The sequence below is a fragment of the Symphalangus syndactylus genome, chromosome 6 (assembly GCF_028878055.3).
Source record: "Symphalangus syndactylus isolate Jambi chromosome 6, NHGRI_mSymSyn1-v2.1_pri, whole genome shotgun sequence".
Taxonomy (NCBI): Eukaryota; Metazoa; Chordata; class Mammalia; order Primates; family Hylobatidae; genus Symphalangus; species Symphalangus syndactylus.
The window spans coordinates 53,393,028-53,406,256 of record NC_072428.2 but is presented as its reverse complement, the minus strand read 5'-3'; the positions used below and the strand labels follow the sequence as shown (position 1 = coordinate 53,406,256).

Below are 13,229 nucleotides of genomic sequence, written 5' to 3'. Positions count from 1 at the left end.
TAATAGGATGAGATCCATTGCAAGGGCAGGACAGTATTGTTCTTTTATTTTGAATTTTATAGTTTGAATTAGGAATTTTGAACTGCTTATGGGTTTAACACATTTATTTTTCATTTACTAAGCAGACCTTACATATACTTTGCATATGCCCTTGCCTTACAGACAAGAGAATTCAGCAAATATTTTATCTAAATTTACATAAGATATAGTTAGGAAAGTTATAGGACTTTTAAAGTTACCACTGTGATAAAATGTAACTCTTATTTTCTTCTGATGATTTTCATAAACTGTCTTAAATTTTTTTTTAACTTTTTAATATAACCCATTTCAAACTACACTGTTTTCCCTACAAAAGTCCAAGACACCCAATTGAGTATGTATAGTCACAGTATTATTATAGTAATTTAATTAGGGCTTTTTTGGGTAGAATTTTAGTATTAACCAAAAGATGACTACAAGTGACAGTGACCAATGACAAGCTTTGTCTTATGTGGTAACTTAATAGCTATCTCATGGTTAATACTGAATGATTTTCTTATCTATATTTCCATAAGAGAGTTACTGATTTCTAAAGTGTTCTTTCTTTATATCTTCAATTATCATTTCTCAGATGATACCAGAAAGCCAGAGCTCTTTCTAGAAAAAGGAAAATACATCTTTTTTTGCTGAAATGACTTTTTAATGCAGAATTTTTCTGAGGAGGATATGGAATGTGCCTTTAAATTTTCCTGTCTATAATAAGAATATTCTGTGAGAGAGAACTGACAAACACATTTATTAGGATCTCAATGTTAGAGTCATTCAGCTGACACATGGATCACACTGGGGTTAGTGATTCATACAGGTGGTGTACAATGGAGAAAACATGGGTTTGAGGGTCTAAACTAGCAGTTTATTTACATATATTTAACTTTTGTGATTCAGCTTCCTCATGTGTAAAATGACAATAGTTGTCCCTTGGTTTCCATGGGGGATTGATTCTAGGAACCTCTTTGTGTACCAAAATTCACAGATGTTCAAGTCCCCTATATAAAATGATGTAATATTTGCATATAACCTATGCACGTCTTTCATATATTGTAAATCATCACTAGATTATAATCCCTAATACAATGTAAATGCTATGCTAATAATGGTCCTATTACATTGTTTAGGAAATAAGACAAGGAAAAAAAGTCTGTACATGTTCGGTACAGACACAACTATCCTTTTTTTTTTTTTTTTTTTTTGCTCTTTTTAAAAAATATTTTTGATCCACAGTTGGTTGAATCCACAGATACAGAACCCACAGATATGGAAGGACAACTATACCTTATTTGTTTGAAAATTAAATAGGATACTAAGCATTTGACTCAATGCCTGGCACATTGAGTCAGAATAGATGTTGACTGACTTCTTAAAATCTTTCCACAGGACGGCCGGGCGTGGTGGCTCACGCCTGTAATCCCAGCACTTTGGGAGGCCGAGATGGGCAACGAGGTCAGGAGATCGAGACCATCCTGGCTAATACGGTGAAACCCTGTCTCTACTAAAAATACAAAAAATTAGCTAGGCGTGGTGGCGGGCACCTGTAGTCCCAGCTACTGGGAAGGCTGAGGCAGAAGAATGGCGTGAACCCAGGAGGCGGAGCTTGCAGTGAGCTGAGATTGCGCCACTGCACTCCAGCCTGGGTGGCAGAGCGAGACTCCGTCTCAAACAAAACAAAACAAAACAAAAATCCACAGGACAAGCATATTTCTTTCTTTCTTTTTTTTTTAGTATTATCCCCCTAATTACTACAGGAAATACCAAATATCAAATATAGAAGACATTACAAATCTTGAAATACTTGCAATACTTTCGCAGTCATGATCCCTAGCTGTCAACTCTCTTATTGGATTGATCACTAAAAGTCCCTTGGGACTTTTGTTTTCCTACTTATTCCAGAAAGAGGATCTCATCAACATCCTTCTTGGCAATTTGTACATCTGAAAGGCAATCTGTTTGGAATAATTTTAAGTACATGACTTGTACTTTTCAACATCTCTGCCCTACATACATCTCAGTGACCTATCCTTTCATTACCAGAACTAGTGATGAGTGCCATTAGGGGCGTTTTCTCACATCCTGTGAAAAAGGACAAAGCAAAGCTGGGATGGGAAATAATATGAGAAACATGCATGTCCACAAAACTTAGATGAGTATGATCTATACAGGCAGGAAAAACACAAACTTTCTCAGGTTTCCCAGTCGTGATGAGAGTACCCTTTCCCCTTTACCTTCTTTGAACAGCAAATAACAAGATCTTCACAGATCATGACAGCAAAAAGCTGACACTAAATTTCTGATGTATGATCTTTCTCTGTTATTCTAGATGCTATTTCTGATATTCTGCCTTCTATAGATTAACAATTATAGTAAGTAAAATGTCCACTTGCTGTAGTTGAGGATTTTTACACATTAGTTTTGCATAAGGGGAGTGATTTATGTATCTATTAAAAATAAATATTTGGCAGAAATTTCCCTTGTCTATAAAAGTCTACATGGGGTTAATATACTGTGCAGGAAATGTACCTGAAAATTCTCTTTGTTATGGGTGGCTCTTTGTGCTTGTAGAAATTTTGTATTGCATATAGCGTTGTCTCATAAACGTGAAAAAGGCTGTGATAGAATTTGTGGGATGTCCTCCTGTTGAGTAAATAGGTACCATCCTCTTACACATATGCTTGGCACAGTATCCAAAAATGAGAGGCTTTGACTAAAGACATGAGTTGCATTTTAGAATTAGCAATACTGACAGTTAAGTGTCCGTAGTGGTTGTCCTAATTTCTTCAGCGTTTCACAAAAGGCTTTTTGTAAAAAGTCCACTATCTATGTAATAGGCCCTCTACTGGTTTAGTCACCCTTCTCCTGATCTGGTTCCTGGTCTAACCATCCAGAGTAACTAGATCTTTGCATAGATGCATTAGTTATGTGCTGACAATAGGAGCCTGGAAGTTCCCCTATCTAGCTTGTGATTATAGCTCTTAAAGCAAAATCTCTGTGAGAGCTACCAAAATAAAGGCGTACTCTTTATAAGGCTGTTCCATCTAACCATGCCTCTAGGTATATTCTCGAAAGTGTTAGACACAAGGTTTTTATGCCATTTTTGTTTTACTTTCATGTCATTACTCAGGGACATATTTTTTGCTAAGGTTTGCCTTTGGTACTCTTAACCCAAGACAAAAGAAAAGCTCCTTTCAGAGTTCTCATCATTTCTTCACCCCAGCCTTAATGGGTATATTCCTTTTCCCCAGGTGTCCAGAGTTTTCCAGAATTGTCCCAAGGCTCAGTCCACACCAGTTCTTCTCCAGTGTGCTCTCCTGAGAGACCAGGCACACTCAACAATTATCTAGATGAGTTCCCACTTCTTTCCAAGTGAAGGTTCTGCTATCCTAGCATAGTCAGAATAAGTTAAATTATGTCTCTTAAGAGGCACTGTTCCACTCCTCTTCAAGGTGTGTGGCATATTTGAAATATGTGACTTAAAAGTCTACAGTCTCTTACCAAAAGCCTTGGGCCAAATACATGTCAAAATTCAGAATTTTCCAGATTTTAGAAAAGTGGCCCATATACCATACATTGCATAAAACCCTGAGCAATGTGTGGGGAAGCACCTGTGATCAAACATAGTATTTTTGCAGTGAAACATATGAATATTTTTATTCATATATGTATATATGAAAGAAAAAAACTCTAAATAACCTCTTATTAGTTCAAATCACATTTTGGCTCAAGTGAGTTTTGGCTCCAAACTTACCAAAAAATACTTATTCTTTTTCAGAGCATTTTGAATTTCAGAATTGTGGGATTGTGAACCTGTACAAACGTGTAGTTGGAATACAGAGATCCAGATGCTTTTTACTTGAAGTCGTTTTGAGAACAAATAATTAATAACTTTATTGAAATAATTAACCATGTATTAATATACTTCATAAAGAATAAGATGGATCCAATATTTAACTCAATATATTAATATATATTTTTTGAGAAGCTCTGTCACCCAGGCTGGAGGGTACAATCATAGCTCCTGGAAGCCTTGATCTCTTGGGCTCAAAAAATCCTCCTGCCTCAGCCTCCCATAGATAGGACTACAGGTATGTGCTAATTTTTTTTTTTAAGAGCTGGGGTCTAGCTATGTTGCCCAGGCTGGTCTCAAACTCCTGGCCTCAAGCAGTTTTTCTGCCTTGGCCTACCAGAGCACTGGGATTGTAAGTGTGAGTTACTGTGCCCAGCCCCAGTATATTTCTTGTCTCTCAGTAGACTGAAAAATGTAAGTAGTACAAATTCCCTGAATGAGGGTTAACTAGAATGTTATGCCATTGGCCTAACAATGCCAACAGTATCTTTTTTTGAAATGGGTTGGAATGCTAGTATTTTACTATGTTAGTGATTTTCATTCATCATACATGACCATCTCTTTTTCTCTCCTTGAAATGGTTATATTTTAGTTACAGAGTTAAAAAACTGATTGTTTTCTTCTGTGAAGCCAGCTTTTCTATCCCTGCTTACTCTGCTCAGATATCTGAGCCTTCTATGCCTTTGTATTAACCTTAAAATAAACCAAAATCATATCTTGAGAGAGCATCTAAGGACAAAATAGTTAAGATGACTTAAAGACTAATATATCAAGAATATTGGAATGCTGATTTCCTTAATTTAGTTCTTCAAAGTTGTTTAATAACTTTATGAATGTTGAAAAGACTTTATTGTAATATTTTATTCTGAAGGGACTAGAGTTTTTTTTTTTTTTTTTTTGGAGACAGAGTCTCCCTCTGTAGCCCAGGCTGGAGTGCAGTGCCATGATCTTGGCTCACTGCAACCTCCAGCGCCACCACACCTAGCTAATTTTTGTATCAAATACATTTTTAAAAGATAAAGGAAAAATGTTGGACTGGGCATAGTGGCTTATGCCTGTAATCCCAGCACTTTGGGAGATCAAGGCAGGAGGATCATTTGAGGCCAGGAGTTTGAGACGGCCTAGGCAACATAGTGAAATCTCATCTCTACTAAAAATCAAAAAAATTATCTGAGTGTGGTGGCATATGCTGTGGTCTCAACTACTTGGGATGCCGAGGTGGGAGGATTGCTTGAGCTCGGGAGGTCAAGGCTGCAATGAGCCATGATTGCACCACTGCACTCCAGCCTGGGCAATAGAGTGAGAACCTGTCTTCCAAAGAAAAGAAAAATGTTAAAAGAATGATCTAGGCCAGGCGTGGTGGCTCATGCCTGTAATCTCAGCACTTTGGGAGGCCAAGGACAGGTGGATCACTTGAGGACAGGAGTTCGAGACCAGCCTGGCCAACATAGCGAAACCCCCATCTCTACTAAAAATACAAAAAATTAGCTGGGCATGGTGGTACAAGCCTGTTATCCCAGTTACTCCGGAGGCTGAGGAATGAGAATCTCTTGAACCTGAGAGGCAGAGGTTGCAGTGAGCTAAAATCATGCCACTGCACTCCAGTCTGGGTGACAGAGCGAGACTCTGTCTCAAAAAATTAAAAATAAAAATAAATTTGCCAGCATTTTAAAAAGAAGCAGTCATTATGGTTTCTTTGTTAGAATCGACCACTGCTAATATCACTGTCTTAAAGAAAAATTACCGGCCATGCACGGTGGCTCACACCTGTAATCCAAGCACTTTGGGAGGCTGAGGCGGGTGGATCACGAGGTCAAGAGATCGAGACCATCCTGGCCAACATGGTGAAACCCTGTCTCTACTAAAAATACAAAAAATTAGCTGGGCATGGTGGCACATGCCTGTAGTCTCAGCTACCTGGGAGGCTGAGGCAGGAGGATCACTTGAACCCAGGAGGCGGAGGTTGCACTGAGCCAAGATCGCGCCACTGCACTCCAGCCTAGCCAACAGAGTGAGACTCTGTCTCAAAAAACAAAAAACAAAACAAACAAAAACATAATTATCTATACTAGATCCTGATTTATATTGATCTTTGATAGTGAAGGTAGTATTGGAACATTTCTCTGTGTATTGTTTAATAGCCTGGGCTGTATTCACCTTGTATGAAATTCTCAGTTGTCAAGACCTGTGTCTCAGGAGCTTCCACATGTATTCCATGGCTTGATTTCAGAATTCATGAAAAGGATAAATTAATTTGAATTTTAGTTTTGTGTCATTCCCTACCCAAAGGATCTCAAAGCCACATCTTCCAATCAGTGGCATTAGTTACCTGTCCTGATCATTGGACTCCCAAGTCTTAGTAGACACATAAAAAATAAGGGAAAAGCTCTATCTTGAGCACAGTGAGTACTCAGTAAGAAGGTATAAATTCTGTAAGGCAAATTGCGTTATGGCCCATCTGCAGCCAGCACACTATTTTTTTTTTTTTTTTTTTTTTTTATTATTATACTTTAGGTTTTAGGGTACATGTGCACAATGTGCAGGTTTGTTACATATGTATCCATGTGCCATGTTGTTTTGCTGCACCTATTAACTCGTCATTTAGCATTAGGTATATCTCCTATTGCTGTCCCTCCCCCTCCCCCCACCCCACAACAGTCCCCGTAGTATGATGTTCCCCTTCCTGTGTCCATGAGTTCTCATTGTTCAGTTCCCACCTATGAGTGAGAACATGTGGTGTTTGGTTTTTTGTCCTTGCGATAGTTTACTAAGAATGATGTTTTCCAGTTTCATCCATGTCCCTACAAAGGACATGAACTCATCCTTTTTTACGGCTGCATAGTATTCCATGGTGTATATGTGCCACATTTTCTTAATCCAGTCTATCGTTGTTGGACATTTGGGTTGGTTCCAAGTCTTTGCTATTGTGAATAGTGCCGCAATAAACATACGTGTGCATGTGTCTTTATAGCAGCATGATTTATAGTCCTTTGGGTATATACCCAGTAATGGGATGGCTGGGTCAAATGGTATTTCTAGTTCTAGATCCCTGAGGAATCGCCACACTGACTTCCACAATGGTTGAACTAGTTTACAGTCCCACCAACAGTGTAAAAGTGTTCCTGTTTCTCCACATCCTCTCCAGCACCTGTTGTTTCCTGACTTTTTAATGATGGCCATTCTAACTGGTGTGAGATGGTATCTCACTGTGGTTTTGATTTGCATTTCTCTGATGGCTAGTGATGATGAGCATTTTTTCATGTGTTTTTTGGCTGCATAAATGTCTTCTTTTGAGAAGTGTCTGTTCATGTCCTTTGCACACTTTTTGATGGGGTTGTTTGTTTTTTTCTTGTAAATGTGTTTGAGTTCCTTGTAGATTCTGGATATTAGCCCTTTGTCAGATGAGTAGGTTGCAAAAATTTTCTCCCATTCTGTAGGTTGCCTGTTCACTCTGATGGTAGTTTCTTTTGCTGTGCAGAAGCTCTTTAGTTTAATGAGATCCCATTTGTCAATTTTGGCTTTTGTTGCCATTGCTTTTGGTGTTTTAGACATGAAGTCCTTGCCCACGCCTATGTCCTGAATGGTATTGCCTAGGTTTTCTTGTAGGATCTTAATGGTTTTAGGTCTAACATGTAAGTCTTTAATCCATCTTGAATTAATTTTTGTATAAGGTGTAAGGAAGGGATCCAGTTTCATCTTTCTACATATGGCTAGCCGGTTTTCCCAGCACCATTTCTTAAATAGGGAATCCTTTCCCCATTTCTTGTTTTTGTCAGGTTTGTCAAAGATCAGATAGTTGTAGATATGCGGCATCATTTCTGAGGGCTCTGTTCTGTTCCATTGATCTATGTCTCTGTTGTGGTACCAGTACCAGGCTGTTTTGGTTACTGTAGCCTTGTAGCATAGTTTGAAGTCAGCTAGCGTGATGCCTCCAGCTTTGTTCTTTTGGCTTAGGATTGACTTGGCGATGCGGGCTCTTTTTTGGTTCCATATGAACTTTAAAGTAGTTTTTTCCAATTCTGTGAAGAAAGTCATTGGTAGCTTGATGGGGATGGCATTGAATCTATAAATTACCTTGGGCAGTATGGCCATTTTCACGATATTGATTCTTCCAACCCATGAGCATGGAATGTTCTTCCATTTGTTTGTATCCTCTTTTATTTCATTGAGCACAATTTAAACCCCTTTACCTATTCCTAAAATGCTGCTCAGTAACAAAAATCAAATGTCTCTATCAGTTGCCTCCTTTCTCATCTAGCTACTCCCTACAAATTCATTCTCTTTGAGATCTGCCTTAGTCTTTCAACATATCTTCAATCTTTGTTTTGGATTCATTGTTTAGGCTATTAAGAACCTAGGAATTATCTGGATTTTCTTACGAACAGTAATAAGAAAATTTTTGTTTCAAGTAATTTTCAGTTGGGTCTTTAACATTAACAGTTACCATTACTGGATGCCTAAGATACTATGTAGATACTATACCAGAATGTTTAAAATATAACTTCATTATAACCTACCAACCCTATGGAGATAGGTGACATTTTCACTAGTTTTCAGATGTAGCTACGACTCAGATCATTAACATGCCCAAGATCATAAAGCTAGTAGTGCCATAAAATGGCATACAATGCATTCAAACTAAGTCTATCTGACTCAAAAACCTATTCTTGGACTCTTCAGAATTTATCTTTCTACTTTTACAGATCACATTCCTCTGACTTTTGTATATTTCATTTGTATCTATGTCCAGAGTTTAACATTTTAATGTTCCTGACTTTGAGAACAGATATAAGTTTGAATGCCCAGAGTCATTTGCAAAGCAAAATACAATAGTAAAGTTCATTCCCAAACTTCTGATAACCCAAAAAATGAAGTAGAATGTAAAATATGAATGTAAAGATGGTTAAGTTTGAATATTGATTATTTTGCTGTATTTCAATTCATTTGTCATTGTTATAATCTAGCTTTAGCTGAAATGTATGTATAGAACAAAAATTTTTAAACCCTGCCTCATCACAATTCCAACAAAAATATTAATTTTTAAAATCCAGTTTATCAATTTCTACTTTATCAATTTTGAGCTATGAGACCTTGCAAAAGAATTACTAGGCCAGGTGTAGTGGCTCATCCCTGTAATTTCAACACTTTGGAAGGCCAGAGTGGGAGGCTTACTTGAGCCGAGGAGTTCAAGATGAGCCTGGGCAACATAGTGAGACCTTATCTCTAGAAGGAAAAAAAAAATTAGCTGAGCATGGTGACACACCTGTAGTTCCAGCTACTCAGGAGGCTGAAGTGGGAGAGTCACTTGAGCTCGGAGGTTGAGGCTGCAGTGAGCCGTGATCAGAATTTCTAAAATTCTTGTCATTCTACAATTTTGCTTCTTTCTATATTAAAAGCCTCTTTGAGTAATTCATATTTTTAAAAAAATTCCTAATTATCTCAATAAAGTTTGTTTTTCATGGGTCTTTAAGAATTTAGAGAGTTAAAATAGTTTTGTGTTTAATAGCTCTGATTCTGGAATCAGTCAATTAAGGTTGTAATATTTAACATCTAGGACATCCAGGAAAAATTAACCTCTCTGAGCCTCTGTTTTCTTTTCTATAAAATGATGTGGGACCCACATTATCAGGTTGTTAAAAAAAAAAAAAAAAGTTATATGAAGCACTTTCCGTAGTACCTTTCACAATAGAAGTTAGCTATTACTATTTTTATTTAGATTTTGCGGTTTGTTCTTTGTAAATCAGAATCATAGCATTTTAGAGCTAGAAGAAACCCTTGGTGATCATTTGATCTAGCACCCTTATCTTTCATATGAAGCCTGGAGAAAGGGCAAAAGCTGGCTTTTGAGGTTTGGTGGCAAGTTGATGATGGACCTCTAACGAGTTCCATCTGCCTTGGGGCAGGGGGAGGGGTGCAAGATTGTGTTGCTGTTATTGTATTGTTTTGTTCTTACTTCTCTTTAATGATTCTTTACTCACATTTAAACTATTAAGTTGTTTACATTTTTATTTATGCAATGATTTTATCACCATAGTATGTTGGCATGAATACGTTTTCTTCTTTGCTTACCTTAGCTAGCTTCCTTCCCACTCAGAAAGATAAGTCCATCACACCCAAAAGGATAAGTCTGCAGTATTAGAGATGATGCATTTGTGTCCAGCTGTGTAAGACAAAAAGCTTATGGTCTTTAATGGTTTTATGCTCATCTTACTCTTCTGGTAACTTTCTGTGACGTTAAGACATTGCTTCCAGCAGTAGTGGAGCATGCCTCATATTTTGAGTGCTAATTAAGTGAAGGCCTTCTGATCCATCTACAAAGCAGTAGTGGTTGCAATAAGGATAGCAATATTTTCATCTCTGTTCTCTCTTGTGTTGTAGAGCCGACAGTTAGAATCAGAAACTGGGACCACAGAGGAGCACAGTCTAAATAAGGAAGCTCGAAAATGGGCCACACGTGTGGCACGTGAGCATAAAAACATTGTTCACCAACAACGGGTAAGTATAATGGAAAGTCCTAGTTACATTCACCTTAAGCCAAATGTCAAACAGTTTAAGGAACTGAGTTTTTTTAATGTGAAAAATATCCTATATGTGTTGTTTTGTTTTGTTTGAGACAAGAGGCTTGCTCTGTCACCCAGGTTGAAGGGCAGTGGTGTGAACATGGCTTACTGCAGCTTTAACCTCCTGGGCTGAAGCAGTCCTCCCACTTGAGCCTCCCAAGTAGCTGAGACCACAGGCACATGCCACTATGCCTGGCTAATTTTTTTTAGATTTTTTTGTAGAGATAGGGTCTTGCCATGTTTCCCAGACTGGTCTCAAACTCCTTTGCTCAAGCATTATATGTGTTTTTTCTGTACTTTCTCAACACTCAGCAGTGTGCTGTCAGCTATCTACTCATGTTGGAATTTCCTTAAGCCCTCCATCAGCAATACATTAATTCGCCTGTTTACCATAAAATTGCCAAAGAAAACCTGTGATAGTGTATTATGGGCAGGGGAAGAGGCGTGTTGAATTAATATAGGTTTTCATCCCTCAAGACATATTTTTCAAAAGACACAATTATAGCCGGGCGCGGTGGCTCATGCCTGTAATCCCAGCACTTTGTGAGGCTGAGGCAGGCGGATCACGAGGTCAGGAGATCGAAACCATCCTGGCTAACATGTGTTATGGTGAAACCCCGTCTCTACTAAAAATACAAAAAATTAGCCGGGCGTGGTGGTGGGCACCTGTAGTCCCAGCTACTCAGGAGGCTGAGGCAGGAGAATGGCATGACCCCGGGAGGTGGAGCTTGCAGTGAGCTGAGATCACGCCACTGCACTCCAGCCTGGGCGACAGCAAGACTCTGTCTCAATAAAAAGAAAAAAAAAAGACACAATTATAGATTTCATGAAAATATATGTTTGGCTGGGCGCAGTGGCTCACTTCTGTAATCCCAGAACTTTGGGAGGCTGAGGCAGGTGGATTGCTTGAACCGGGAGTTTGAGACCAGCCTGGGCAACATGGCAAAAAACCTGGTCTCTACAAAAAATTCAAAAATTAGTCGGGCATGGTGGCACACACCTATCTTCCCACCTATTCGGAAGGCTAAGGTTAGGGAGAATTGCTTGAGCCCGGGAGGTGGAGGTTACATTGAGGTAAGATCATGCCACTGCACTCCAGACTGGGTGACAGAGCAAGACCCTGTCTCAAAAAAAAAAAAAAAGAAAGAAAGAAAGAAAGAAAATATATCTCAAAGACTAAACTCTAAGCACAAAGAAATTATTTGGAGTATAGTACTTTTTTTCTGTTTCATTTATTGATACCTATATCCATCTCATTCTTTGCCTTCACATCCTACTTCTTAAAAGAATTGCCTATGCTTATTATCTATAGAATCTCACCTCCCACTCACTTTTTAGCCCATTACATTTGAGCTTTCCTTTCCTTCCCTTCCCTTCCCCTGTATCACTTCATAGTCTAAGCTTACCAAAATCGCCAATGATGTCTGTGTTGCTAGCTTCAAAATGGACACTTTGATTTCTCATTTTTCTTAATCTGTCAACAGTTTCATCACAATTAACAATTCCCTGTCTTAAAATGTTATCTTCTCTAGTCATCCACGATTCAACATTGTCCTGGCTTTCCTTCTGCCTTTCTGGCCATACCTAGATTTTTTCATAGGTTCCTCTTTCTCCATCCCACAATGAAATATTCAGTTTCTCAGATTTCTGTACTTGGCTATCTTGTTTTCTTATTCTTTACCCTCATATAGGCATTCTCAGTCACTTCCATGGTTTTACTTTACCACCAAATCATAAATTAATATCTTCAACATTGGGCCTTGCTACTACTGTGTATCCATATAATCTCTTGCCTGTTTTGACGTCTTCTTTTCACTATCTCACAGGCGTCTCAGATTCAATGTTCCACTTATGTAATGTTGCTTAACAAACCACCTCAAACTTAATGCCATAGAACAAGAGGGTTTTTACATTATCTCTCACTAATCTGAGTTTTGGGTGGTCTCAGCTTAGCAGTTTCCCTTGGGGTCTCTCATGTGGTGGCAATCAGATAGTGGCTGGTCCTGGCTTCCCCACTGAAGGGACTGTCTGTAGTAAGTTTGTTACTAGTAAGTCTATAATTATTTCAAAATGTTCAAAAAATAAATAAATGAAAAAAATTATGGCTGCTAGTCACTAAAGCCTTTTGAATTATGTAAATACTTTAATCACTTAAGGAAGATGAAAAGTAAAAAACAGTCATCATTATTGTCCCATTTTCTTTAACAGGTTCTAAATGATCTGGAGTGTCATGGAGCTGCTGTATCAGAACAAAGCCGAGCAGAGCTGGAACAGAAAATAGATGAAGCTAGAGAAAATATTCGTAAAGCAGAGGTAAGGTGGCAGCTAATTGTGGCATTTTGCCCAGGTCTAATGACACTGTCACAGCTGTGATATGCATCTTTAAAACTGAGTTTCTACACATACTGAGATGAAGGTGATTCACTGTCTTCATTCATGTCCACAGTAGTATTTGTTGAGTACCTGCTCTGTGGAAGGCAGTACATGTAACAAAAAGATGCTATAAAGTTTACAGTCATGAAACATTAAATACAAAAGATTTAAGTCACAATGAAGACACTAATTTTAAAGTTTCTACAAGGTACATAATAAACCACAGAGATTAATGGTAGAAAAAGTGATGTATATATATCAGTTTAGATATATCTATCTCCTTATATATTGATATATATGGAGATATATATTCATATATATTCATATATATTCATATATATATTCATATATATTCATATATATATTCATATATATATTCATATATATATTCATATATATATTCATATATATATTCATAT

The 13,229-nt window shown here is 37.9% G+C and overlaps 1 protein-coding gene across 3 annotated transcripts in view; it reads left to right on the top strand.

The window, feature by feature from the left end:
* Nucleotides 1–13,229, top strand: part of FCHSD2 (FCH and double SH3 domains 2) — a 342,640-nt gene that overhangs the window by 274,291 nt on the left and 55,120 nt on the right. For all 3 annotated transcript variants that reach the window (XM_055282851.2, XM_063641345.1, XM_055282853.2), the window contains 2 exons: nucleotides 10,256–10,372; nucleotides 12,646–12,750. In XM_055282851.2, the coding sequence (XP_055138826.1) occupies nucleotides 10,256–10,372; nucleotides 12,646–12,750 (222 nt within the window). The remainder of the gene's footprint in view (nucleotides 1–10,255; nucleotides 10,373–12,645; nucleotides 12,751–13,229) is intronic.